This window comes from Necator americanus, chromosome V (genome assembly GCF_031761385.1).
Source record: "Necator americanus strain Aroian chromosome V, whole genome shotgun sequence".
Classification (NCBI taxonomy): Eukaryota; Metazoa; Nematoda; class Chromadorea; order Rhabditida; family Ancylostomatidae; genus Necator; species Necator americanus.
Window position 1 is genome coordinate 24,976,857 of NC_087375.1, and position 25,560 is coordinate 25,002,416.

Here is a 25,560-nt window from a genome sequence, read left to right on the forward strand (position 1 = left end):
AGAGCCCAATTGATTTCGAGTCAATCTCCTTAACCACTCGGACACCGCTGCTATTGTTGTAATCTCACCATTGTAACTACAACTATATATGTAGACAGTTCACTGCAAATCAGATTCAAAACTTGCAGCGAACAGGATTCGAACCTGTGCGGGGGCAATTGATTTCGAGTCAATCTCCTTAACCACTCGGACACCGCTGCATATTGCTTGAGGTTCACCATAATTGCTACTACCAATCAGATTCAAAACATTCGCAGCGAACAGGATTCGAACCTGTGGGGCAGAGCCCAATTGATTTCAGTCAATCTCCTTAACCACTCGGACACCGCTGCCTCTGTTGTAATCCTCACCATTGTAACTACAAACTAACATCATTATGTCCACGGCTACCAAGGTTCACAAATAGAAACAGCGAACAGGATTCGAACCTGTGCGGGCAGAGCCCAATTGATTTCGAGTCAATCTCCTTAACCACTCGGACACCGCTGCATATTGCTTGAGGTTCACCATAATTGCTACTACCAATCAGATTCAAAACATTCGCAGCGAACAGGATTCGAACCTGTGCGGGCAGAGCCCAATTGATTTCTAGTCAATCTCCTTAACCACTCGGACACCGCTGCCTCTGTTGTAATCCTCACCATTGTAACTACAAACTAACATCATTATGTCCACGGCTACCAAGGTTCACTACAAATCAGATACAAAACATTCGCAGCGAACAGGATTCGAACCTGTGCGGGCAGAGCCCAATTGATTTCGAGTCAATCTCCTTAACCACTCGGACACCGCTGCATATTGATTGACGTTCACCAAATTGTACTACATGATTCAAATGGCACATCACGGGCCCTTTTTGTCATCTCCTTAACCACTCGGACACCGCTGCCTTGTTGTTAATCCTCACCATTGTAACTACAAACTAACATCATTATGTCCACGGCTACCAAGGTTCACTACAAATCAGATACAAAACATTCGCAGCGAACAGGATTCGAACCTGTGCGGGCAGAGCCCAATTGATTTCGAGTCAATCTCCTTAACCACTCGGACACCGCTGCCTCTGTTGTAATCCTCACCATTGTAACTACAAACTAACATCATTATGTCCACGGCTACCAAGGTTCACTACAAATCAGATACAAAACATTCGCAGCGAACAGGATTCGAACCTGTGCGGGCAGAGCCCAATTGATTTCGAGTCAATCTCCTTAACCACTCGGACACCGCTGCATATTGTTGAGGTTAATAATTGCTACTACCATCAGATTCAAACATTCGCAGCGAACAGGATTCGAACCTGTGCGGGCAGAGCCAATTGATTTCGGTATTCCTTAACCTCTCGGACACCGCTGCATATTGCTTGAGGTTCACCATAATTGCTACTACCAATCAGATTCAAAACATTCGCAGCGAACAGGATTCGAACCTGTGCGGGCAGAGCCCAATTGATTTCTAGTCAATCTCCTTAACCACTCGGACACCGCTGCCTCTGTTGTAATCCTCACCATTGTAACTACAAACTAACATCATTATGTCCACGGCTACCAAGGTTCACTACAAATCAGATACAAAACATTCGCAGCGAACAGGATTCGAACCTGTGCGGGCAGAGCCCAATTGATTTCGAGTCAATCTCCTTAACCACTCGGACACCGCTGCTATTGTAATCTCACCATTGTAATTACAAACTAACATCATTATGTCAGCTACAGTTCACTACAAATCAGATACAAAACATTCGCAGCGAACAGGATTCGAACCTGTGCGGGCAGAGCCCAATTGATTTCGAGTCAATCTCCTTAACCCCTCGGACACCGCTGCATATTGCTTGGGGTTCACCATAATGCTACTACCAATCAGATTCAAAACATTCGCAGCGAACAGGATTCGAACCTGTGCGGGCAGAGCCCAATTGATTTCGAGTCAATCTCCTGGACCTCTGTGACACCGCTGCATATTGCTTGAGGTTCCCATAATTGCTACTACCAATCAGATTCAAAACATTCGCAGCGAACAGGATTCGAACCTGTGCGGGCAGAGCCCAATTGATTTCTAGTCAATCTCCTTAACCACTCGGACACCGCTGCCTCTGTTGTAATCCTCACCATTGTAACTACAAACTAACATCATTATGTCCACGGCTACCAGGTTCCTACGATAAACGCGGCGGTTCGACCTGTGGGGGATTGTTTCGTCACTCCTTACCCTCGGCCCGCTACTCTTGAAGGTTCACTACAAATCAGATACAAAACATTCGCAGCGAACAGGATTCGAACCTGTGCGGGCAGAGCCCAATTGATTTCGAGTCAATCTCCTTAACCACTCGGACACCGCTGCCTCTGTTGTAATCCTCACCATTGTAACTACAAACTAACATCATTATGTCCACGGCTACCAAGGTTCACTACAAATCAGATACAAAACATTCGCAGCGAACAGGATTCGAACCTGTGCGGGCAGAGCCCAATTGATTTCGAGTCAATCCCCTTAACCACTCGGACACCGCTGCTGTTGTCCACCAGTTACGGTTGCACTACAATCAGATTCAAAACATTCGCAGCGAACAGGATTCGAACCTGTGGGGGGTGTTTGTACTCTAACCCTGGAGCTGCTTGTTGCACATTTGTACTACAATCAGATCAAAACATTCGCAGCGAACAGGTTGAACGTGCGGGCAGAGCCAATTGATTTCGAGTCAATCTCCTTAACCACTCGGACACCGCTGCCTCTGTTGTAATCCTACCATTGTACTACAAACTAAATGTCCGGCTACCAAGGTTCACTACAATCAGATACAAAAATCGCGAACAGGATTCGAACCTGTGGGCGGCCAATTGATTTCGAGTCACTCCTTAACCCTCGGAGCGCGCTGTGTATGCATCATTATGTCCACGGCTACAAGGTTCACTACAAATCAGATACAAAACATTCGCAGCGAACAGGATTCGAACCTGTGCGGGCAGAGCCCAATTGATTTCGAGTCAATCTCCTTAACCACTCGGATTCACTACCAATCAGATACAAAACATTCGCAGCGAACAGGATTCGAACCTGTGCGGGCAGAGCCCAATTGATTTCGAGTCAATCTCCTTAACCTCTCGGACACCGCTGCATATTGCTTGAGGTTCACCATAATTGCTACTACCAATCAGATTCAAAACATTCGCAGCGAACAGGATTCGAACCTGTGCGGGCAGAGCCCAATTGATTTCTAGTCAATCTCCTAACCACTCGGACACCGCTGCCTCTGTTGTAACCTCACCATTGTAAACAAACAAAAATGTAGAAAGCACAATCAGATACAAAACATTCGCAGCGAACAGGATTCGAACCTGTGCGGGCAGAGCCCAATTGATTTCGAGTCAATCTCCTTAACCACTCGGACACCGCTGCCTCTGTTGTAATCCTCACCATTGTAACTACAAACTAACATCATTATGTCCACGGCTACCAAGGTTCACTACAAATCAGATACAAAACAGCGGACAGGATTCGAACCTGTGCGGGCAGAGCCAATTGATTTCGAGTCAATCTCCTTAACCCTCGGACACCGCTCATATTGCTTGAGGTTCACCATAATTGCTACTACCAATCAGATTCAAAACATTCGCAGCGAACAGGATTCGAACCTGTGCGGGCAGAGCCCAATTGATTTCGAGTCAATCTCCTTAACCTCTCGGACACCGCTGCATATTGCTTGAGGTTCACCATAATTGCTACTACCAATCAGATTCAAAACATTCGCAGCGAACAGGATTCGAACCTGTGCGGGCAGAGCCCAATTGATTTCTAGTCAATCTCCTTAACCACTCGGACACCGCTGCCTCTGTTGTAATCCTCACCATTGTAACTACAAACTAACATCATTATGTCCACGGCTACCAAGGTTCACTACAAATCAGATACAAAACATTCGCAGCGAACAGGATTCGAACCTGTGCGGGCAGAGCCCAATTGATTTCGAGTCAATCTCCTTAACCACTCGGACACCGCTGCCTCTGGGTATCTCCAATTGTGGCTACAACAATCAGATTCAAAACATTCGCAGCGAACAGGATTCGAACCTGTGCGGGCAGAGCCAATTGATTTCGAGTCAATCTCCTTAACCCTCGGACACCGCTGCGTTCAAGGTACTACCAATCAGATTCAAAACATTCGCAGCGAACAGGATTCGAACCTGTGCGGGCAGAGCCCAATTGATTTCGAGTCAATCTCCTTAACCACTCGGACACCGCTGCCTCTGTTGTAATCCTCACCATTGTAACTACAAACTAACATCATTATGTCCACGGCTACCAAGGTTCACTACAAATCAGATACAAAACAGCGGACAGGATTCGAACCTGTGCGGGCAGAGCCCAATTGATTTCGAGTCAATCTCCTTTGTTTTCAAAACATTCGCAGCGAACAGGATTCGAACCTGTGCGGGCAGAGCCCAATTGATTTCTAGTCAATCTCCTTAACCCTCGGACACGCTGTTTGTTAACCACTCGGACACCGCTGCATATTGCTTGAGGTTCACCATAATTGCTACTACCAATCAGATTCAAAACATTCGCAGCGAACAGGATTCGAACCTGTGCGGGCAGAGCCCAATTGATTTCGAGTCAATCTCCTTAACCTCTCGGACACCGCTGCATATTGCCTGATTCGACCAAATGTGACTACCAATCAGATCAAAACATTCGCAGCGAACAGGATTCGAACCTGTGCGGGCAGAGCCCAATTGATTTCGAGTCAATCTCCTTAACCCTCGGACACCGCTGCATATTGTTGGGTTCACCATAATTGCTACTACCAATCAGATTCAAAACATTCGCAGCGAACAGGATTCGAACCTGTGCGGGCAGAGCCCAATTGATTTCTAGTCAATCTCCTTAACCACTCGGACACCGCTGCCTCTGTTGTAATCCTCACCATTGTAACTACAACTAACATCATTATGTCCACGGCTACCAAGGTTCACTACAAATCAGATACAAAACATTCGCAGCGAACAGGATTCGAACCTGTGCGGGCAGAGCCCAATTGATTTCGAGTCAATCTCCTTAACCACTCGGACACCGCTGCTCTCTGTTGTAATCCTTCACCATTGTAACTACAAACTAACATCATTATGTCCACGGTCCAAGGTTCACTACAAATCAGATACAAAACATTCGCAGCGAACAGGATTCGAACCTGTGCGGGCAGAGCCCAATTGATTTCGAGTCAATCTCCTTAACCACTCGGACACCGCTGCTCTGTTGATGCTCACCATTATTGCTTATCTAATTTACCACTATTAGGATTGCTTAACATCATTATTCCACGCTACCAAGTTCACTATCAATCAGATACAAAACATTCGCAGCGAACAGGATTCGAACCTGTGCGGGCAGAGCCCAATTGATTTCTAGTCAATCTCCTTAACCACTCGGACACCGCTGCCTCTGTTGTAATCCTCACCATTGTAACTACAAACTAACATCATTATGTCCACGGCTACCAAGGTTCACTACAAATCAGATACAAAACATTCGCAGCGAACAGGATTCGAACCTGTGCGGGCAGAGCCCAATTGATTTCTAGTCAATCTCCTTAACCACTCGGACACCGCTGCCTCTGTTGTAATCCTCACCATTGTAACTTACAACCAACAACTTCCAGCGACAGATTCAGGGCGAGCCCAATTTTTCTATTGTTTACTAACATCATTATGTCCACGGCTACCAAGGTTCACTACCAAATCAGATACAAAACATTCGCAGCGAACAGGATTCGAACCTGTGCGGGCAGAGCCCAATTGATTTCGAGTCAATCTCCTTAACCACTCGGACACCGCTGCCTCTGTTGTAATCCTCACCATTGTAACTACAAACTAACATCATTATGTCCACGGCTACCAAGGTTCACTACAAATCAGATACAAAACATTGCGTCCCTGGGGGCATTGATTTCAGTCAATCTCCTTAACCTCTCGGACACCGCTGCATATTCTTGGGTTCACCATAATTGCTACTACCAATCAGATTCAAAACATTCGCAGCGAACAGGATTCGAACCTGTGCGGGCAGAGCCCAATTGATTTCGAGTCAATCTCCTTAACCTCTCGGACACCCGCTGCATATTGTTTGAGGTTCACTCATAATTGCTACCTACCAATCAGATTCAAAACATTCGCAGCGAACAGGATTCGAACCTGTGCGGGCAGAGCCCAATTGATTTCTAGTCAATCTCCTTAACCACTCGGACACCGCTGCCTCTGTTGTAATCCTCACCATTGTAACTACAAACTAACATCATTATGTCCACGGCTACCAAGGTTCACTACAAATCAGATACAAAACATTCGCAGCGAACAGGATTCGAACCTGTGCGGGCAGAGCCCAATTGATTTCGAGTCAATCTCCTTAACCTCTCGGACACCGCTGCATATTGCTTGAGGTTCACCATAATTGCTACTACCAATCAGATTCAAAACATTCGCAGCGAACAGGATTCGAACCTGTGCGGGCAGAGCCCAATTGATTTCTAGTCAATCTCCTTAACCACTCGGACACCGCTGCCTCTGTTGTAATCCTCACCATTGTAACTACAAACTAACATCATTATGTCCACGGCTACCAAGGTTCACTACAAATCAGATACAAAACATTCGGCGACAGGATTCGAACCTGTGCGGGAGGCCAATTGATTTCGAGTCAATCTCCTTCCTCGGACACCGCTGCATATTGCTTGAGGTTCACCATAATTGCTACTACCAATCAGATTCAAAACATTCGCAGCGAACAGGATTCGAACCTGTGCGGGCAGAGCCCAATTGATTTCGAGTCAATCTCCTTAACCACTCGGACACCGCTGCCTCTGTTGTCCTGACCATGGTTACATCCAATCATTATGTCACGGCTACCAGGTTCACTACAAATCAGATACAAAACATTCGCAGCGAACAGGATTCGAACCTGTGCGGGCAGAGCCCAATTGATTTCTAGTCAATCTCCTTAACCACTCGGACACCGCTGCCTCTGTTGTAATCCTCACCATTGTAACTACAAACTAACATCATTATGTCCACGGCTACCAAGGTTCACTACAAATCAGATACAAAACATTCGCAGCGAACAGGATTCGAACCTGTGCGGGCAGAGCCCAATTGATTTCGAGTCAATCTCCTTAACCACTCGGACACCGCTGCCTCTGTTGTAATCCTCACCATTGTAACTACAAACTAACATCATTATGTCCACGGCTACCAAGGTTCACTACAAATCAGATACAAAACATTCGCAGCGAACAGGATTCGAACCTGTGCGGGCAGAGCCCAATTGATTTCGAGTCAATCTCCTTAACCACTCGGACACCGCTGCATATTGCTTGAGGTTCCTCTTTGCTCTCCATTGCAACTACAAACTAACATCATTATGTCCACGGCTACCAAGGTTCACTACATAATCAGATACAAAACATTCGCAGCGAACAGGATTCGAACCTGTGCGGGCAGAGCCCAATTGATTTCTAGTCAATCTCCTTAACCACTCGGACACCGCTGCCTCTGTTGTAATCCTCACCATTGTAACTACAAACTAACATCATTATGTCCACGGCTACCAAGGTTCACTACAAATCAGATACAAAACATTCGCAGCGAACAGGATTCGAACCTGTGCGGGCAGAGCCCAATTGATTTCGAGTCAATCTCCTTAACCACTCGGACACCGCTGCTCTGTTGTCCATTGTAAGGTAAAATAACACCATTATGTCGGTGGCTCACTACCAATCAGATACAAAACATTCGCAGCGAACAGGATTCGAACCTGTGCGGGCAGAGCCCAATTGATTTCGAGTCAATCTCCTTAACCACTCGGACACCGCTGCTCTGTTGTAATCCCATTGCTCAACTAACATCATTAGGTTCACGGCTACTAAGGTTGCTACTACCAATCAGATTCAAAACATTCGCAGCGAACAGGATTCGAACCTGTGCGGGCAGAGCCCAATTGATTTCTAGTCAATCTCCTTAACCACTCGGACACCGCTGCCTCTGTTGTAATCCTCACCATTGTAACTACAAACTAACATCATTATGTCCACGGCTACCAAGGTTCACTACAAATCAGATACAAAACATTCGCAGCGAACAGGATTCGAACCTGTGCGGGCAGAGCCCAATTGATTTCGAGTCAATCTCCTTAACCACTCGGACACCGCTGCCTCTGTTTATTCTACCATTGTAACTAAACTTTCCTCATGAGGTCCACCCCTACCAAGGTTGCTACTACCAATCAGATTCAAAACATTCGCAGCGAACAGGATTCGAACCTGTGCGGGCAGAGCCCAATTGATTTCTAGTCAATCTCCTTAACCACTCGGACACCGCTGCCTCTGTTGTAATCCTCACCATTGTAACTACAAACTAACATCATTATGTCCACGGCTACCAAGGTTCACTACAAATCAGATACAAAACATTCGCAGCGAACAGGATTCGAACCTGTGCGGGCAGAGCCCAATTGATTTCGAGTCAATCTCCTTAACCACTCGGACACCGCTGCTCTGTTGTAATCTGCCATTGTTTACCTTGTAACTACAAACTAACATCATTATGTCAGGCTCACCAAGGTTCACTACCAATCAGATTCAAAACATTCGCAGCGAACAGGATTCGAACCTGTGCGGGCAGAGCCCAATTGATTTCGAGTCAATCTCCTTAACCACTCGGACACCGCTGCCTCTGTTGTAATCCTCACCATTGTAGCTACAAACTAACATCATTATGTCCACGGCTACCAAGGTTCACTACAAATCAGATACAAAACATTCGCAGCGAACAGGATTCGAACCTGTGCGGGCAGAGCCCAATTGATTTCGAGTCAATCTCCTTAACCACTCGGACACCGCTGCCTCTGTTGTAATCCTCACCATTGTAACTACAAACTAACATCATTATGTCCACGGCTACCAAGGTTCACTACAAATCAGATACAAAACATTCGCAGCGAACAGGATTCGAACCTGTGCGGGCAGAGCCCAATTGATTTCGAGTCAATCTCCTTAACCACTCGGACACCGCTGCCTCTGTTGTAATCCTCACCATTGTAACTACAAACTAACATCATTATGTCCACGGCTACCAAGGTTCACTACAAATCAGATACAAAACATTCGCAGCGAACAGGATTCGAACCTGTGCGGGCAGAGCCCAATTGATTTCGAGTCAATCTCCTTAACCACTCGGACACCGCTGCCTATTGCTTGTGGTCCTCACCATAATTGCTACTACCAATCAGATTCAAAATCATTAGCAACAGGATTCAACCTTCGGGCAACCCAATTGTTTCATCAATCTCCTTAACCCCCCGGACCCCCCCCCATTTTTTTTGGGGAACAAAAATTTAAAACCAATCAGATATCAAAACATTCGCAGCGAACAGGATTCGAACCTGTGCGGGCAGAGCCCAATTGATTTCTAGTCAATCTCCTTAACCACTCGGACACCGCTGCCTCTGTTGTAATCCTCACCATTGTAACTACAAACTAACATCATTATGTCCACGGCTACCAAGGTTCACTACAAATCAGATACAAAACATTCGCAGCGAACAGGATTCGAACCTGTGCGGGCAGAGCCCAATTGATTTCGAGTCAATCTCCTTAACCACTCGGACACCGCTGCCTATTGCTTGTAATCCTCACCATTGTAACTACCAACAGATTCAACATCATTATGTCCACAAGGTTCACTACAAATCAGATACAAAACATTCGCAGCGAACAGGATTCGAACCTGTGCGGGCAGAGCCCAATTGATTTCTAGTCAATCTCCTTAACCACTCGGACACCGCTGCATATTGCTTGACGTTCACCATAATTGCTTCTATCAATCAGACACAAAACATTCGCAGCGAACAGGATTCGAACCTGTGCGGGCAGAGCCCAATTGATTTCTAGTCAATCTCCTTAACCACTCGGACACCGCTGCCTCTGTTGTAATCCTCACCATTGTAACTACAAACTAACATCATTATGTCCACGGCTACCAAGGTTCACTACAAATCAGATACAAAACATTCGCAGCGAACAGGATTCGAACCTGTGCGGGCAGAGCCCAATTGATTTCGAGTCAATCTCCTTAACCACTCGGACACCGCTGCCTCTGTTGTAATCCTCACCATTGTAACTACAAACTAACATCATTATGTCCACGGCTACCAAGGTTCACTACAAATCAGATACAAAACATTCGCAGCGAACAGGATTCGAACCTGTGCGGGCAGAGCCCAATTGATTTCGAGTCAATCTCCTTAACCACTCGGACACCGCTGCATCTTGCTTGAGGTTCACCATAATTGCTACTACCAATCAGATTCAAAACATTCGCAGCGAACAGGATTCGAACCTGTGCGGGCAGAGCCCAATTGATTTCGAGTCAATCTCCTTAACCTCTCGGACACCGCTGCTATTGTTATATACATTTCTGCATATTGCTTGAGGTTCACCATAATTGCTACTACCAATCAGATTCAAAACATTCGCAGCGAACAGGATTCGAACCTGTGCGGGCAGAGCCCAATTGATTTCTAGTCAATCTCCTTAACCACTCGGACACCGCTGCCTCTGTTGTAATCCTCACCATTGTAACTACAAACTAACATCATTATGTCCACGGCTACCAAGGTTCACTACAAATCAGATACAAAACATTCGCAGCGAACAGGATTCGAACCTGTGCGGGCAGAGCCCAATTGATTTCGAGTCAATCTCCTTAACCACTCGGACACCGCTGCCTCTGTTGTAATCCTCACCATTGTAACTACAAACTAACATCATTATGTCCACGGCTACCAAGGTTCACTACAAATCAGATACAAAACATTCGCAGCGAACAGGATTCGAACCTGTGCGCTGAACCTGTGGGCAGAGCCCAATTGATTTCGAGTCAATCTCCTTCCTTAACCTCTCGGACACCGCTGCATATTGCTTGAGGTTCACCATAATTGCTACTACCAATCAGATTCAAAACATTCGCAGCGAACAGGATTCGAACCTGTGCGGGCAGAGCCCAATTGATTTCGAGTCAATCTCCTTAACCTCTCGGACACCGCTGCATATTGCTTGAGGTTCACCATAATTGCTACTACCAATCAGATTCAAAACATTCGCAGCGAACAGGATTCGAACCTGTGCGGGCAGAGCCCAATTGATTTCTAGTCAATCTCCTTAACCACTCGGACACCGCTGCCTCTGTTGTAATCCTCACCATTGTAACTACAAACTAACATCATTATGTCCACGGCTACCAAGGTTCACTACAAATCAGATACAAAACATTCGCAGCGAACAGGATTCGAACCTGTGCGGGCAGAGCCCAATTGATTTCGAGTCAATCTCCTTAACCACTCGGACACCGCTGCCTCTGTTGTAATCCTTCACCATTGTAACTACAAACTAACATCATTATGTCCACGGCTACCAAGGTTCACTACAAATCAGATACAAAACATTCGCAGCGAACAGGATTCGAACCTGTGCGGGCAGAGCCCAATTGATTTCGAGTCAATCTCCTTAACCACTCGGACACCGCTGCCTCTGTTGTAATCCTCACCATTGGGTAACTACAAACTAACATCATTATGTCCACGGCTACCAAGGTTCACTACAAATCAGATTACAAAACATTCGCAGCGAACAGGATTCGAACCTGTGCGGGCAGAGCCCAATTGATTTCGAGTCAATCTCCTTAACCACTCGGACACCGCTGCCTCTGTTGTAATCCTCACCATTGTAACTACAAACTAACATCATTATGTCCACGGCTACCAAGGTTCACTACAAATCAGATACAAAACATTCGCAGCGAACAGGATTCGAACCTGTGCGGGCAGAGCCCAATTGATTTCGAGTCAATCTCCTTAACCACTCGGACACCGCTGCCTACTGTTGTAATCCTCACCATTGTAACTACAAACTAACATCATTATGTCCGGCTACCAAGGTTCACTATCAATCAGATACAAAACATTCGCAGCGAACAGGATTCGAACCTGTGCGGGCAGAGCCCAATTGATTTCTAGTCAATCTCCTTAACCACTCGGACACCGCTGCCTCTGTTGTAATCCTCACCATTGTAACTACAAACTAACATCATTATGTCCACGGCTACCAAGGTTCACTACAAATCAGATACAAAACATTCGCAGCGAACAGGATTCGAACCTGTGCGGGCAGAGCCCAATTGATTTCGAGTCAATCTCCTTAACCACTCGGACACCGCTGCCTCTGTTGTAATCCTCACCATTGTAACTACAAACTAACATCATTATGTCCACGGCTACCAAGGTTCACTAAGGTTCCCATAATTTAAATCAGATACAAAACATTCGCAGCGAACAGGATTCGAACCTGTGCGGGCAGAGCCCAATTGATTTCGAGTCAATCTCCTTAACCTCTCGGACACCGCTGCATATTGCTTGAGGTTCACCATAATTGCTACTACCAATCAGATTCAAAACATTCGCAGCGAACAGGATTCGAACCTGTGCGGGCAGAGCCCAATTGATTTCTAGTCAATCTCCTTAACCACTCGGACACCGCTGCCTCTGTTGTAATCCTCACCATTGTAACTACAAACTAACATCATTATGTCCACGGCTACCAAGGTTCACTATCAATCAGATACAAAACATTCGCAGCGAACAGGATTCGAACCTGTGCGGGCAGAGCCCAATTGATTTCTAGTCAATCTCCTTAACCACTCGGACACCGCTGCCTCTGTTGTAATCCTCACCATTGTAACTACAAACTAACATCATTATGCCCACGGCTACCAAGGTTCACTACAAATCAGATACAAAACATTCGCAGCGAACAGGATTCGAACCTGTGCGGGCAGAGCCCAATTGATTTCGAGTCAATCTCCTTAACCACTCGGACACCGCTGCCTCTGTTGCAATCCTCACCATTGTAACTACAAACTAACATCATTATGTCCACGGCTACCAAGGTTCACTAAAAATCAGATACAAAACATTCGCAGCGAACAGGATTCGAACCTGTGCGGGCAGAGCCCAATTGATTTTTCGAGTCAATCTCCTTAACCTCTCGGACACCGCTGGCATTGCTTGTAGGTCCTCACCATTGTAATTGCTACTACACAATCCAACCAGATTCACTACAAATAATACATTAGCAGCGAACAGGATTCGAACCTGTGCGGGCAGAGCCCAATTGATTTCTAGTCAATCTCCTTAACCACTCGGACACCGCTGCCTCTGTTGTAATCCTCACCATTGTAACTACAAACTAACATCATTATGTCCACGGCTACCAAGGTTCACTACAAATCAGATACAAAACATTCGCAGCGAACAGGATTCGAACCTGTGCGGGCAGAGCCCAATTGATTTCGTTTAGTCAATCTCCTTAACCACTCGGACACCGCTGCCGCATGTTAGCCTCACCATTGTAACTACAACACATATATTTCTTACTACCAATCAGATTCAAAACATTCGCAGCGAACAGGATTCGAACCTGTGCGGGCAGAGCCCAATTGATTTCTAGTCAATCTCCTTAACCACTCGGACACCGCTGCCTCTGTTGTAATCCTCACCATTGTAACTACAAACTAACATCATTATGTCCACGGCTACCAAGGTTCACTACAAATCAGATACAAAACATTCGCAGCGAACAGGATTCGAACCTGTGCGGGCAGAGCCCAATTGATTTCGAGTCAATCTCCTTAACCACTCGGACACCGCTGCCTCTGTTGTAATCCTCACCATTGTAACTACAAACTAACATCATTATGTCCACGGCTACCAAGGTTCACTAAAAATCAGATACAAAACATTCGCAGCGAGCAGGATTCGAACCTGTGCGGGCAGAGCCCAATTGATTTCGAGTCAATCTCCTTAACCTCTCGGACACCGCTGCATATTGCTTGAGGTTCACCATAATTGCTACTACCAATCAGATTCAAAACATTCGCAGCGAACAGGATTCGAACCTGTGCGGGCAGAGCCCAATTGATTTCGAGTCAATCTCCTTAACCACTCGGACACCGCTGCCTCTGTTGTAATCCTCACCATTGTAACTACAAACTAACATCATTATGTCCACGGCTACCAAGGTTCACTACAAATCAGATACAAAACAGCGAACAGGATTCGAACCTGTGCGGGCAGAGCCCAATTGATTTCGAGTCAATCTCCTTAACCACTCGGACACCGCTGCCTCTGTTGTAATCCTCACCATTGTAACTACAAACTAACATCATTATGTCCACGGCTACCAAGGTTCACTACAAATCAGATACAAAACAGCGAACAGGATTCGAACCTGTGCGGGCAGAGCCCAATTGATTTCGAGTCAATCTCCTTAACCACTCGGACACCGCTGCCTCTGTTGCAATCCTCACCATTGTAACTACAAACTAACATCATTATGTCCACGGCTACCAAGGTTCACTAAAAATCAGATACAAAACATTCGCAGCGAGCAGGATTCGAACCTGTGCGGGCAGAGCCCAATTGATTTCGAGTCAATCTCCTTAACCTCTCGGACACCGCTGCATATTGCTTGAGGTTCACCATAATTGCTACTACCAATCAGATTCAAAACATTCGCAGCGAACAGGATTCGAACCTGTGCGGGCAGAGCCCAATTGATTTCGAGTCAATCTCCTTAACCACTCGGACACCGCTGCCTCTGTTGTAATCCTCACCATTGTAACTACAAACTAACATCATTATGTCCACGGCTACCAAGGTTCACTACAAATCAGATACAAAACATTCGCAGCGAACAGGATTCGAACCTGTGCGGGCAGAGCCCAATTGATTTCGAGTCAATCTCCTTAACCACTCGGACACCGCTGCCTCTGTTGTAATCCTCACCATTGTAACTACAAACTAACATCATTATGTCCACGGCTACCAAGGTTCACTACAAATCAGATACAAAACATTCGCAGCGAACAGGATTCGAACCTGTGCGGGCAGAGCCCAATTGATTTCGAGTCAATCTCCTTAACCACTCGGACACCGCTGCCTCTGTTGTAATCCTCACCATTGTAGCTACAAACTAACATCATTATGTCCACGGCTACCAAGGTTCACTACAAATCAGATACAAAACATTCGCAGCGAACAGGATTCGAACCTGTGCGGGCAGAGCCCAATTGATTTCTAGTCAATCTCTTTAACCACTCGGACACCGCTGCATTTTAACCGACGTTCAACAACCATTGCTTTCTGTTCCAGGTAAGGGATAATTATGGTAAAGGGAGCATATCACGAATCTAGCGGATTTGGAAAATGAGCCAGAGATGGTATTGTAGATCGCAGGATCCGGCGTAGTTCTGCTCATCTCCATCTAATCAAAGACGGCGCGGGAATCGCTTCATTAGGCACATTAGAACAGTGCATTAATAATGGAGGTACATTAGAACATACACTTGCTCCATTCAACTGCCTATTCATTGGTTTCACTTGAATATGCTGATGAGGAAACATCACTGATCTTCTCCATATTACACTCGTACAGCCAGAAAACATCCATTATAGTGAAATCCTACAGGATCGTACAGAGGGTGATTAAGTAATGTTTTCCATTGGAAAAAATCCATTACCTAACCCTACTTGTCACTTACTACAATGGACGGTCCGTTGTACCAACTAACATTATTTCATCGTTATAGTTATGAAGCTAAAAATTACACCTTCTTCGAGAACACTACTTTCCACCAGGACAACACCCAAAGGGTTTTCAGAGAACCAACATACCATATTTGATGTAATGTAACTTTGTACTTGTTCGCACAGTTCTCCGCAAACCATTTGGGCGTTGCCCCACTAATCGGATTATGCTGTAGTAATCCCCTTTTTGTGAGGATTACAACAAAGCAATCCGACTTTCGTGATAAGGTTGTATCTATCTTATCTTGTCATCACTCGAAAACGTCAGTGTTCCCATAAAAAGCCAACAATCCACAAGTCATCTCTTCCGCAATGCAACCTGTTATCATCGCTGCTTTACTATTGAGAACAACTTTGGCTTTCTTCATTCCTATAAAACTATCCCCAGTAAACAACGTCACAAAAGGAGGAGCACCGGTAAGGCAAAAGTACATTTTTGTGTATGCTGTTGAAGGCAGCGTATCATGAAATTGACGTTATGTGGAAACCCGTTAGAAAACATACAGTTTGGGATACAGATTACGAATGCGAGCATACCCCTGGCTGAAATCCCCTATTTGTTCTGAAAAATGTGTTTGTTCCTACGAGGAACATGAAAGCGCTCCACTCTCGCACAAGCGTCATGTTCATGAGCGTGTGGACGACAATCAATGAGGTGTCCTCGGGAGACCATTCACATAAAACCAATGAATACCGGGTGAGATGCAACGCGTGCAAGGATGCGCGTTCTCACGTACCGTGTGCGAACAAACGCCGGTCCTACGCTGTTTTAAAGGCATCACTCCACGAACCTGAGGTGTTGCGGATTTCAGGTGGAGTGTTCGTATGCGGGATGAGAGACTATGGAGAGGGGAGTGATTCCGTCCATTTCTTCCTAGTTGCCGTAAAAACGGCCCGGAAGATACGGCTTCAGGCGTTTTGGCGCACTATTTTCTACAGGGAGTTCGACTGAAGCGCGCCAGCCTTGTACGGCGCCGCATCTTCCTGGTCGTTTTTTACGGCAATTAGGAAGAAATGGACGGAATCACCCCCTCTCCATAGTCTCCCATCCCGTATACGAATACTCCACCTGAAATCTGCACCACCTCAGATTCGTGGGGTGATGCCTTTAAGACGGTTAGAGGGAATTGGATAGGTCCACGCTCATGCTCGTAATCTACTCTCACAAACTTTTCGAACAGCATTTCCAACTTCGTCAGTTTTTGATACGCTGCCTTTAACGCCCAAAAGCAAACAAGTACTGTTTGGTAAGTAGGTGAGCTGCCTGCGATCCAAGTACAGAGTCAGCATGCTGGAAGAGATTGATTAAATGCATCATGCCACGAATCTGGAGTGGTGCGGAATTCAGGTGGATTATGCCTATACGAGGTCGTAGATTATTGGGAGGAGGGTGATTACGTCCATTTCTCCCTAACTGCCGTAAAAAATGGCCCCGAAGATGTGGCTTCGAGCTTCCTACAACGAGTTATATTGGAGCGCACTAGCCTTCTGCACGCGTCGAATCTTCTTGGCCGTTTTTTTTTTACGGCAATTAGGAAGAAATGGACGGAATCACTCTTCTCTCCATAATCTACTACTCGTATAGGCATAACCCACTTGAAACCCGCACCACCCCAGATTCGTGGGGTGATGCCTTTAGTTGACTTGATTTTAATGAGTTGTTGTTAATATCGACAAGAAACATATGATAATCACTATGCAGTAGCTCATGTTATGGTGATTATCAGATTGTATTTCCATACATTTAATTAATAATAGATAGAACTCATTGCTAACATCTATGCTTATTAGTTTGTCTGTCTAAGTTAACCGAACAGTAAAAATATTGAACTCAGATTTGTTCAAATTTTAAACTTTCGTCTGAATTGTGTTACCAAAAATGAATGCCGTAAAAACCAGTCCCGTAGTCATATCGGCCAAAGAAAGATGCCAATTTCTACCGAAATAATGTTTTGAGTGTTTCTGTTAGACCTCAGATTAATATGAATTGCCGATGGACATTTTCGGACGAAAAAAAAAACTTGTGCTATTCTTGAGTAGTCAGATACGGACGATTCTAGTGACTCCATCATGACAGTCGTAATTTTTGTCCCTCGGAGCAACCTCGTATGACACCCAGCTTGATGAGGTGTGTAGTAGTGCATCAACAGTCAACCCATTCCACGTTTTTGGCAAAAGAGTCATGCGAAGAAGGGCTAAACTGTAAAAAAAAAGGTTCTGATCAAAAAGTTTATCAATTGCAATTTCTCACAAACCATCACTTGTAAGTGCAAGAGTGGTCGCACCACCCCAGATTCGAGGGATGATGCCTTTAACTAGCAGCTGACTACGATATTTAAAAGCACCGTTTCATTAACTGACGTGATTGGAAAACCTGTGAAAGGAAAACATAGAGTTGTGGGTGTGGATTACGAATATGAGCGTGACCCAGCTCAATCCCCCCAAAAAAATGGTATGGGGAACTACATCTGTTCCTACGAAATACGTTAAAACGCTCCACCCTCGTACACTTGCAACGTCCACGAGCGAGCGGTCGAAAATCAATGAGTTCTAGAATGAGAATGGGAAAATCAGTGAGTTCAGGCTATTCAAGTAAAACCAGTGAATAGGATTCTGGCAGGACCGGAACGTTTGCAAGGGGCGAGTTCTTGAACGAACAAACGACGTTTCCACCCCGTTTTCAGGACGAGTAGAGGGAAATGAATAGGACCAAGCTCACACTCATAAGCTACACCACAAGGGTCATATTTTCCCACAGAGTTCCAAACTACGTCACCTTCAGAACGTGCATGAACCAATTAAATTAAAATACAAGTAATTTGCAGCAGCCAACAATTATCCATAGTTTTTCTTGTGCGAAGTCGCTTATACTTTAGAATTTAAACCAAGTTGGTGGAAGGGCTTCGCTAAGTTCAGCAAATTTCGTTTTTTCTTTAGTTATTCCAAAATGGAAACAGCTTCTTCGTTACCAACATCACTGTTGGAACACCTGCTCAGTTGTTTTCCGTGATTGTGGATACTGGCTCGGCCAATTTCTGGATCCCAGACAAGACGTGCACCACTTGCCAAGGCAAAAGGTTATTCGACAGGTAGGCTATAATTGCAATTTTGGTTGCAATATTCTCGATTTTTAACACTGTCACCATGCTGTGCTTCGTAGTCATTCGACATGCTGTTTGTTTCAAATTCAGTGCATTAAATTTGCGAAGAAATTCGAATGTTGCCGCTGTCACGGCTTATCTTGAAGTCTGGTTCTTGAAAACTCAGTTTTCCTCTAGTATAAGAGAAAATGCTCACTTCATAACGTTGCGTTTTCTTTGAAACCTTGTTGAGTCTTTATGGACCATTTCCTGAAAACCATTTTCTGTTCATGGTGAATTCAAATCGCCAATCTGTGCTACTGGCAAGAATGTCAACTGTGTAATCGAAATGGATGTCGATGCTCATAGAAATGTGTTCAGAGCTGCAGCCGTAGAGCAGAAGTCCCTGACTATCCTATATGCGTTTCCATTGTGCTTCTGACGAAGCACAGTAGACGTCTGCTTATCAGAATTACGTGACATATTTACTTAGGTGTTCTTCCCAGTTCTGCACAATGGAAGACTCATTGGTCGCTCCAAAATTGAATCATGAGGAAAGCTTCTCTTCTTGTAGTAAATGTCTTTCGAAAAACATATTTTATCTCTTCAGGGATGAAAGTAGCTATTATCTTCAGCTGACAAAATTGCTTTTGTTGAAACTTTGTGTTCCACATGGTCGGAACTGATTGTGTACAACCGTTGTATTCAACCTGGGAAGGATCACATGCCTGCAGTAGTGCACACACTTTTGTGCTTGATGCACACTCACTCTTCTCTATTAGTATCCCCAATCGGAGGACCACCCGGTTGAACGTATTACGGTGCCAACTTTACGTATGTTCCTCCAGTAGAGAAATCTTTCTGTCATAGCTGAAGATGTTTACGATTTTATGCTTACTGAGTCGCTGTTATGATTTACTCTGTTCCCATTTCATTACTTTTGTTTTTGCAGAAACCAAATTGAACTCTTTCCAGCCAGAGCTCATCATCGTATTTGCGTACTAACAGAACGTGGATGACAAGCAACCACTTTGGAGTAGCAGAAGGCTTTCTGGGATTGGATACTATGCGGGTAGGTTACTTTTTCTCTTTCAAACATTGCAACTTCGATGATTTTGTCCCAAGTTTTTTCCATATTAAAAAGTTTGGGGGTTTTCCCTATTAAGGCATTCCAGAATAGATGTTCTGAAAAAACCAGATATTTCCCCAAATCATTTTCGAGAAAATAAAATCACACATAGTCGGGTCAAAACGATAAGGAGCATGGTGCATTTACGCGCGCGCTTGAGATGGCACGGTGGAGGCAGCAGATGGAACAGAAGGACCATCGCAAACTGCAGCGCTGGGTGGTGTCTGCAAGGGTTCGCTAGCACGCTCCTAACCGCTGCGCTTCACCGCACCGCCTCGAGAGAAGCTGCATACGCAACTGCATGGAGGTATATGTACAAAATCATTACCTTTGCAAGCCCTGATAACTAATTTCATTGGTATTAAATCAAAACCAAAGACATGAATGTGGGAGTCTTTAGCTTGCCATGGACGCTGCCGACATGATTGTCATCCCAAACACCGAAATTGGTCAAACGATGGAGATCCCAGCGTCTGTGTCATCCACGAATGGTGTTGACGGAGTGTTTGGGCTTGCATTCGCATCCATAGCGAGTGGCAACGTTGTGCCCCCAGTAGTTAGAGGCAGCAACCAAGGTATAGAAAAATAGGTATTTTTTCAGCAGCTTAAATTAAATTGATTCAGGTGATATCGTTCAACCCTTATTCTCCATTTGGCTTGAGGAATTATGGGAAACATCCGACAACGGCACAGCTGGAGTGATTTATTACGGAGGTTCTTCGAATATGCTCACATTCACAACAATAGTACGGTAGTCGCAAAGTAACTCCCACCTATGCGGAGAAATAATGGATGGAGCACTGACATATACCGAGCATAGATAGGTTTCGCAATGAAAAAAAAACACTCAATAAGCGGACCTGGCGAAATAATGGGGCTAACTAGTTCGGTGTTGTATAAACCTAGCATTGGGTTGAGGAATAATGTGGCAGTTTTTTTTTAGAAATCAAAAATGCACATAGAAAAAAGTATCGGCACTGTCTTTTATAATGTTTGATGGGAAATCTTCTTTCTTAGACGCTTCCTTTTTTCTAGGTCGTTAAAGTGGTATCAGATGAATGGAACGGAGCATTTCTGACACTTTTTTTTCCTGAAATTTTGTCCAGAAGATTAGATCGCTGAAGCATATATGGATGCTGTTTGAGGAGAAGGAGCAATGCTTGAAAGTACTGCCCGTTGTTTGGGTCAGCGCTCCGGGAAACTTGAATACAGTTCTGAAGAAGGATTGCACAAAGGTCGACTAGGTTGTCCTGAGTTGAGAGAAAATTCATTCTTTATCATACTTTCCTTCTCAAATGAAAAAGCTACTGGGAAATATCGAATAGTGTATTCATCGTTGTTGTTCCTCATATCACTCCTAACGACCTTTACCAATCACTCATTGAGCTTTTCAATGCGTCACATTTCACCATGCTTTCCTTTCTGTTTTTTTATCTTGTTTTCTGTATTTTTCAAAGCTGTCCTAGTTTATTCACCGTCTTGCATACATCATGCAAGACGGTGAATAAACTATACGTCATACGGTCATACGTAGCAGAAATCCAACAAGATACATATGCATTTCTGATTTCTCGGAGCTCAAACGGTTTCAAACGGCTTGTTTGAAAAAAGGGAAAAAATGTTTCAAAAATGTCCCATTTTGCACATTTGAAAATTCATTGTAATGATCTGGATAAAAATAACTGATAAAATTAAAGAATGAAAGTGCAACAGTCTTTTACAGTGAAAGATTCTCTTTAAGGTACGTATGTAACAACTTGCCAAAACGAAATGATCGCACGTGCATTCTTAAGCTTGAAAAGAACGCTCGCTAATCGTTCTTCAATCATTTGTTGATTTTCATCTGCTGCGATGAGTGGAACCCGCAAAGGTCTCCATCCATACTAACCGCTGGCGCCACTGCGTCGCTTCGAGCGCAATCGCTACGCAACTGCATCGAGTTTTAGGTCTTTTTGACCCCATTGCCCTATACAGAAGTTGTGAAGATTCACAAAAGATTATTCTGTGCCAATCGACTTTGAGATAAGCGTATGACATAAGTACTAACTCATTTTTAATCCAATACAAACTGCATGTGACAGGAATTTCATAAATCAACTCATGCTTACTTCAAGAATCCTCAGGCATTTTCAATGGTGTCTAAAGTGTTTCCTTTTTGATCATTTTTACTTACTATCCAATTTCATTCCACTTTAGCCTACAATTCTTAGGATATGACCTCGTTCACTGTCACAACAACCATGCTTTTGTACAACTCTAATCAGCTACATTGTACCAGTTCACTATCGCTAACTTCTACGTCAACGGCATGGGAGTCAATAGAAGGATTCAGGTGACTGAAAATTTCCGCTAGTTATGATGCTTTTGCAATGTTCTTAAAGGCATCACCCCGAATCTGAGGTGGTACGGATTTCAGGTGGAGTATTCGTATACGGGATAGTAGATTATGGAGAAGGGTGTAATTCCGTCCATTTCTTCCTAATTGCCGTAAAAAACGGCCCGGAAGATGTGGCACAGCACAGAGCTGGCGCGCTCCAATCGAACTCCTTGTGGAAAACAGTGCGCTGTAACGCTCGAAGCCGTATGTTCCGGGCCGTTTTCTACGGCAATTAGGAAGAAATGGACGGAATGGAATCACCCTCCTTCCCGTAATCTACGACGCCATCTACGAATACTGCACCGAAAATCCGTACCATTCCAGAGCGATGCCTTTAGAGATCTTATATGAGTTTCACGAATGTGGACCCTAGCTTTCTTTACTTCTGTGGTGATTTGCCAGAAGCAGCTGTTAAGCTTTCTTTTCATTGCTAGCTGGACAGAGTATATATATATATATATATATATCTTTTTTACTGATGCAAATGAGTTTCTTTTGTTATCGCTAGTGGTACGAAGGAACTGATTTTCCTCGTGCACACTTCTAGAAAATAATAGTGTGACTAATCTTTGCTCCGCAACAGTTACTTCAGCGGCAGTAAAATTTGTCAATAGGAAAATGTTCGCTAACTAAGAACCACAAAGGTAGAAACATACTTGTTAGGCAGCCGCCTTGTTAAAAGTAGTGTATCACGATTCTGACGTGGTGCGGAACAGCAAAGAGTAGAGTTCGGATTGAGTGGATTGCGGGACCTAGCGCTCCGATCCCCCCAGCAAAATATTCATTGGTTTGACTTGAAGAGGCTGGTGAGAAGACATCATTGTTTCTTGGCCGCTCGCATTTGAATTCCGCGAGTGCGCTAAGATGGCGGATTTCAACTGAAATCGTCTTTAAAAATCAGATTGGAAGACGATTAGGGAGAGATGAGCAGAACCACGCTGAATTCCGAAATCCACACCCAAACTCTGTGCTTTCGATGTGTGTTCCGCCCCACGTCAGAATCATGATACGTTGCCTTTTTGACGCCGCCCCAATGTCTGTGTTCTGTATCTACGATGCCAAGAAATGAGTACGTAAAGAATACACCCTCTTTGATTGTAGTTCTTGTCCTAAACATCAGCATAGTTCCTACATATTTTTGCAAAATGTTTCTCCTCCTTATCCACTAGCTCCTTACGTTAAAACAGTCACTTTCCCCTCAATCGATCATCTTTTCCTATAGTTGGGTGCGCAAATCATTCTATTCTCCTTTTGTTGTTGTTGTATGTTTGCATCCTTGGAAAGGCGGAATCAATCAAGAGTGTTTCGAATAATTTTGTCTCTCTTTCTCTTTCTGGCGGGGGAATTGAGCGTGATTATTCTCATACTCGTGAAACACACCACTACTCCTAAACCGACATGAAGCACGGAGTAGTTGCACGAGCGGTCGCGCTGGAGAGGTCGCGATGAAAACAACCAAAAAATTGCAGCCAATATTGATTCTGAAGACTAGGCAAAATTTGGGAAACTACCAAGCGGCAGCTTGTGCAACTACACCGTTCTTCATATAAATTTGACCAGACCAAGGCTACGCGATCACGCGTGCACGAGGCTGGCGCGCTCCAACCGAACTCGTTGCACAAAATAGCGCTGATTCTGTGATTAGACGATTTGATTAAACGCTCGAATTCGTGTTTTTCGGCCCATTTTTACGGCAATTAGGAAGAAATAGACGGAATCACTCTTCTCTACATAATCTACGACTCCGTATAGGTATAACTCACCTGAAACCCGCACCACGCCAGATTCTTGGGGTGACGCCTTTAAAATACAGTACACCAAAAAGCGTAGGAAAACAGGCGGCCGAAAATCGCACATCGCCCGACTAGTTGTTGTGAAAATCACTATGACGATGCCTTTTCAGTCGACGATAATCACAACGTCCGCATTCATCAAAGTGCCGGCAAGCAATTTTGCTCGAATATTAAACACATTAAACGTACCTGCAAGCAGCCCACTGCCGGCTCAGGTAAGTAATTCTGCTCATATTATTCTGTTCTTCTATGTATTTTGCAAACAGCACATATATAATTATACAGGTAGACTGTAATTCTCAATTGCAACTCGTATTCGACTTTGGAAACCAACAACAAACGGTGACTCAAAGGAATCTGATCTTGGAAAATGCTGACGGAAGTTGCATTTTGGCAATAATGCCGACAGATTCAAATGGCTTTGACATGGGAATGAACATCGAGCTTGGAATACCGTTCCTGCGCGGACGCTGTACATACTTTGATATGGACCATGAAAGGGTTGGATTCGCTGATGCTATTCAGCACTAACGCTTCTTCATCTGCTCTGCTCGGAACCAGATCATTAAAGTCTGCACAGACTGTAAAGCCAGAAAACAATGTGCTCGACTCAGTTTGTGCTTATTAATTAGCCACGATAGTCATTTGGTATTTTATTGGTTACATCTTGCCGTTACCGCTTCAGATGTGTTTATGCAGTAATTTAAGAATTGCCTTCCTATTTTGTAATGCTTGCAAATGTCTAAGACAATGTTGACGACTCACCAATAAGAAAAGTCTACGTGTAAATCCTTCCCAGTATTGCGTTTAATAAAACGTCATTGATATTTTACTAATAATAGTCACTAAGAAAACATAAAAAATCCCTTAGAAACAAGAGTGGTAAGGTTATTTTCGCATTGCGAGCAGCATAGACAAAATCTTAAGAAAACACGCCGAAAAGCCAAAAAAAAAAAATTCGATGAGGACGAGGTCGAAGTCTATGTATGTCCTGCAGTTGTTGAGTAGAGGTCCGAAAACATTGTTGATCTTTATACTGCGGAACGTTTTGGAGTCGTTACATTATTCATGGAGTGGTGAAATCAAACAAACAATGTTCCATCACTCGACATCACATGATCTGACCGAGAGCGGTGTCAACCGTGTGATGGGATTTTTCCATTGCTGGTCGTAAAGGGTGGGGTTGCAAGGGAAGGGGGTCGTAAGGGAGTGTGAGGTGGGCAGTAGTAAAGGTACAGTAGTTCCTACAATGCACAACGTGTTGACAATGTGACTGTCCTGACATTTGTATCAGGACCCGAATTCTGCGTTGTTATGCTATAATTTTGGCGCTGTATCATATATCCATTATACAAACATTCGGCATTGTAAAGAGTTATATTTTGACGGTCATCTTATCAAGATGACCGCCCACGAAGTTTGTTTATTCTACGATTGCTCATTATGCCTAATTTGTTAACGACCGCCCAACAACGGGCCATTCCTGTGTTTCATGGCT

At 44.5% G+C, this 25,560-nt stretch overlaps 3 protein-coding genes across 7 annotated transcripts; 1 reads left to right on the top strand and 2 right to left on the bottom strand.

Annotated features, from left to right (window-relative positions):
• Positions 1 to 6,516: 6,516 nt before the first annotated feature.
• Positions 6,517 to 7,383, bottom strand: RB195_015097 (uncharacterized protein; the record flags this gene model as incomplete). The annotated part of the gene is made up of 4 exons (XM_064205635.1): positions 6,517 to 6,577; positions 6,787 to 6,903; positions 7,120 to 7,206; positions 7,292 to 7,383. 4 exons carry the CDS (start codon positions 7,381 to 7,383, stop codon positions 6,517 to 6,519), a joined length of 357 nt encoding a protein of 118 aa, XP_064061516.1.
• Positions 7,384 to 8,330: 947 nt separating this feature from the next.
• RB195_015098 (uncharacterized protein) lies at positions 8,331 to 15,079 on the bottom strand (the record flags this gene model as incomplete). Of its 3 annotated transcripts, XM_064205637.1 has the most annotated exons (20): positions 8,331 to 8,391; positions 8,477 to 8,569; positions 8,654 to 8,740; positions 8,826 to 8,912; positions 8,998 to 9,084; positions 10,076 to 10,162; positions 10,709 to 10,795; positions 11,336 to 11,423; positions 11,509 to 11,597; positions 11,684 to 11,770; positions 12,199 to 12,285; positions 13,688 to 13,774; positions 13,860 to 13,916; positions 13,994 to 14,080; positions 14,160 to 14,246; positions 14,326 to 14,412; positions 14,498 to 14,554; positions 14,632 to 14,718; positions 14,804 to 14,890; positions 14,976 to 15,079. In XM_064205637.1, the coding sequence occupies 20 exons, from the start codon at positions 15,077 to 15,079 to the stop codon at positions 8,331 to 8,333; spliced, it is 1,680 nt and encodes a 559-aa protein (XP_064061518.1). The 3 variants fall into 3 exon arrangements, with proteins under 3 accessions (XP_064061518.1, XP_064061517.1, XP_064061519.1); XM_064205636.1 differs by lacking the exons at positions 10,076 to 10,162; positions 10,709 to 10,795; positions 11,336 to 11,423; ... (1 more) ...; positions 11,684 to 11,770; positions 12,199 to 12,285; XM_064205638.1 differs by lacking the exons at positions 8,331 to 8,391; positions 8,477 to 8,569; positions 8,654 to 8,740; ... (6 more) ...; positions 11,684 to 11,770; positions 12,199 to 12,285 and adding an exon at positions 13,542 to 13,602.
• Positions 15,080 to 15,995: 916 nt separating this feature from the next.
• On the top strand, positions 15,996 to 24,593 carry RB195_015099 (uncharacterized protein; the record flags this gene model as incomplete). 3 transcript variants are annotated; one of them, XM_064205639.1, is made up of 7 exons in its annotated part: positions 15,996 to 16,100; positions 18,621 to 18,772; positions 19,739 to 19,835; positions 20,293 to 20,467; positions 20,517 to 20,638; positions 24,173 to 24,277; positions 24,348 to 24,593. In XM_064205639.1, the coding sequence occupies 7 exons, from the start codon at positions 15,996 to 15,998 to the stop codon at positions 24,591 to 24,593; spliced, it is 1,002 nt and encodes a 333-aa protein (XP_064061520.1). The 3 variants fall into 3 exon arrangements, with proteins under 3 accessions (XP_064061520.1, XP_013290666.2, XP_064061521.1); XM_013435212.2 differs by lacking the exons at positions 24,173 to 24,277; positions 24,348 to 24,593 and adding an exon at positions 22,103 to 22,152 and having other exon boundaries at positions 20,517 to 20,606; XM_064205640.1 differs by lacking the exons at positions 15,996 to 16,100; positions 18,621 to 18,772; positions 19,739 to 19,835; positions 20,293 to 20,467; positions 20,517 to 20,638 and adding an exon at positions 22,201 to 22,224.
• Between the last annotated feature and the right edge of the window lie 967 nt (positions 24,594 to 25,560).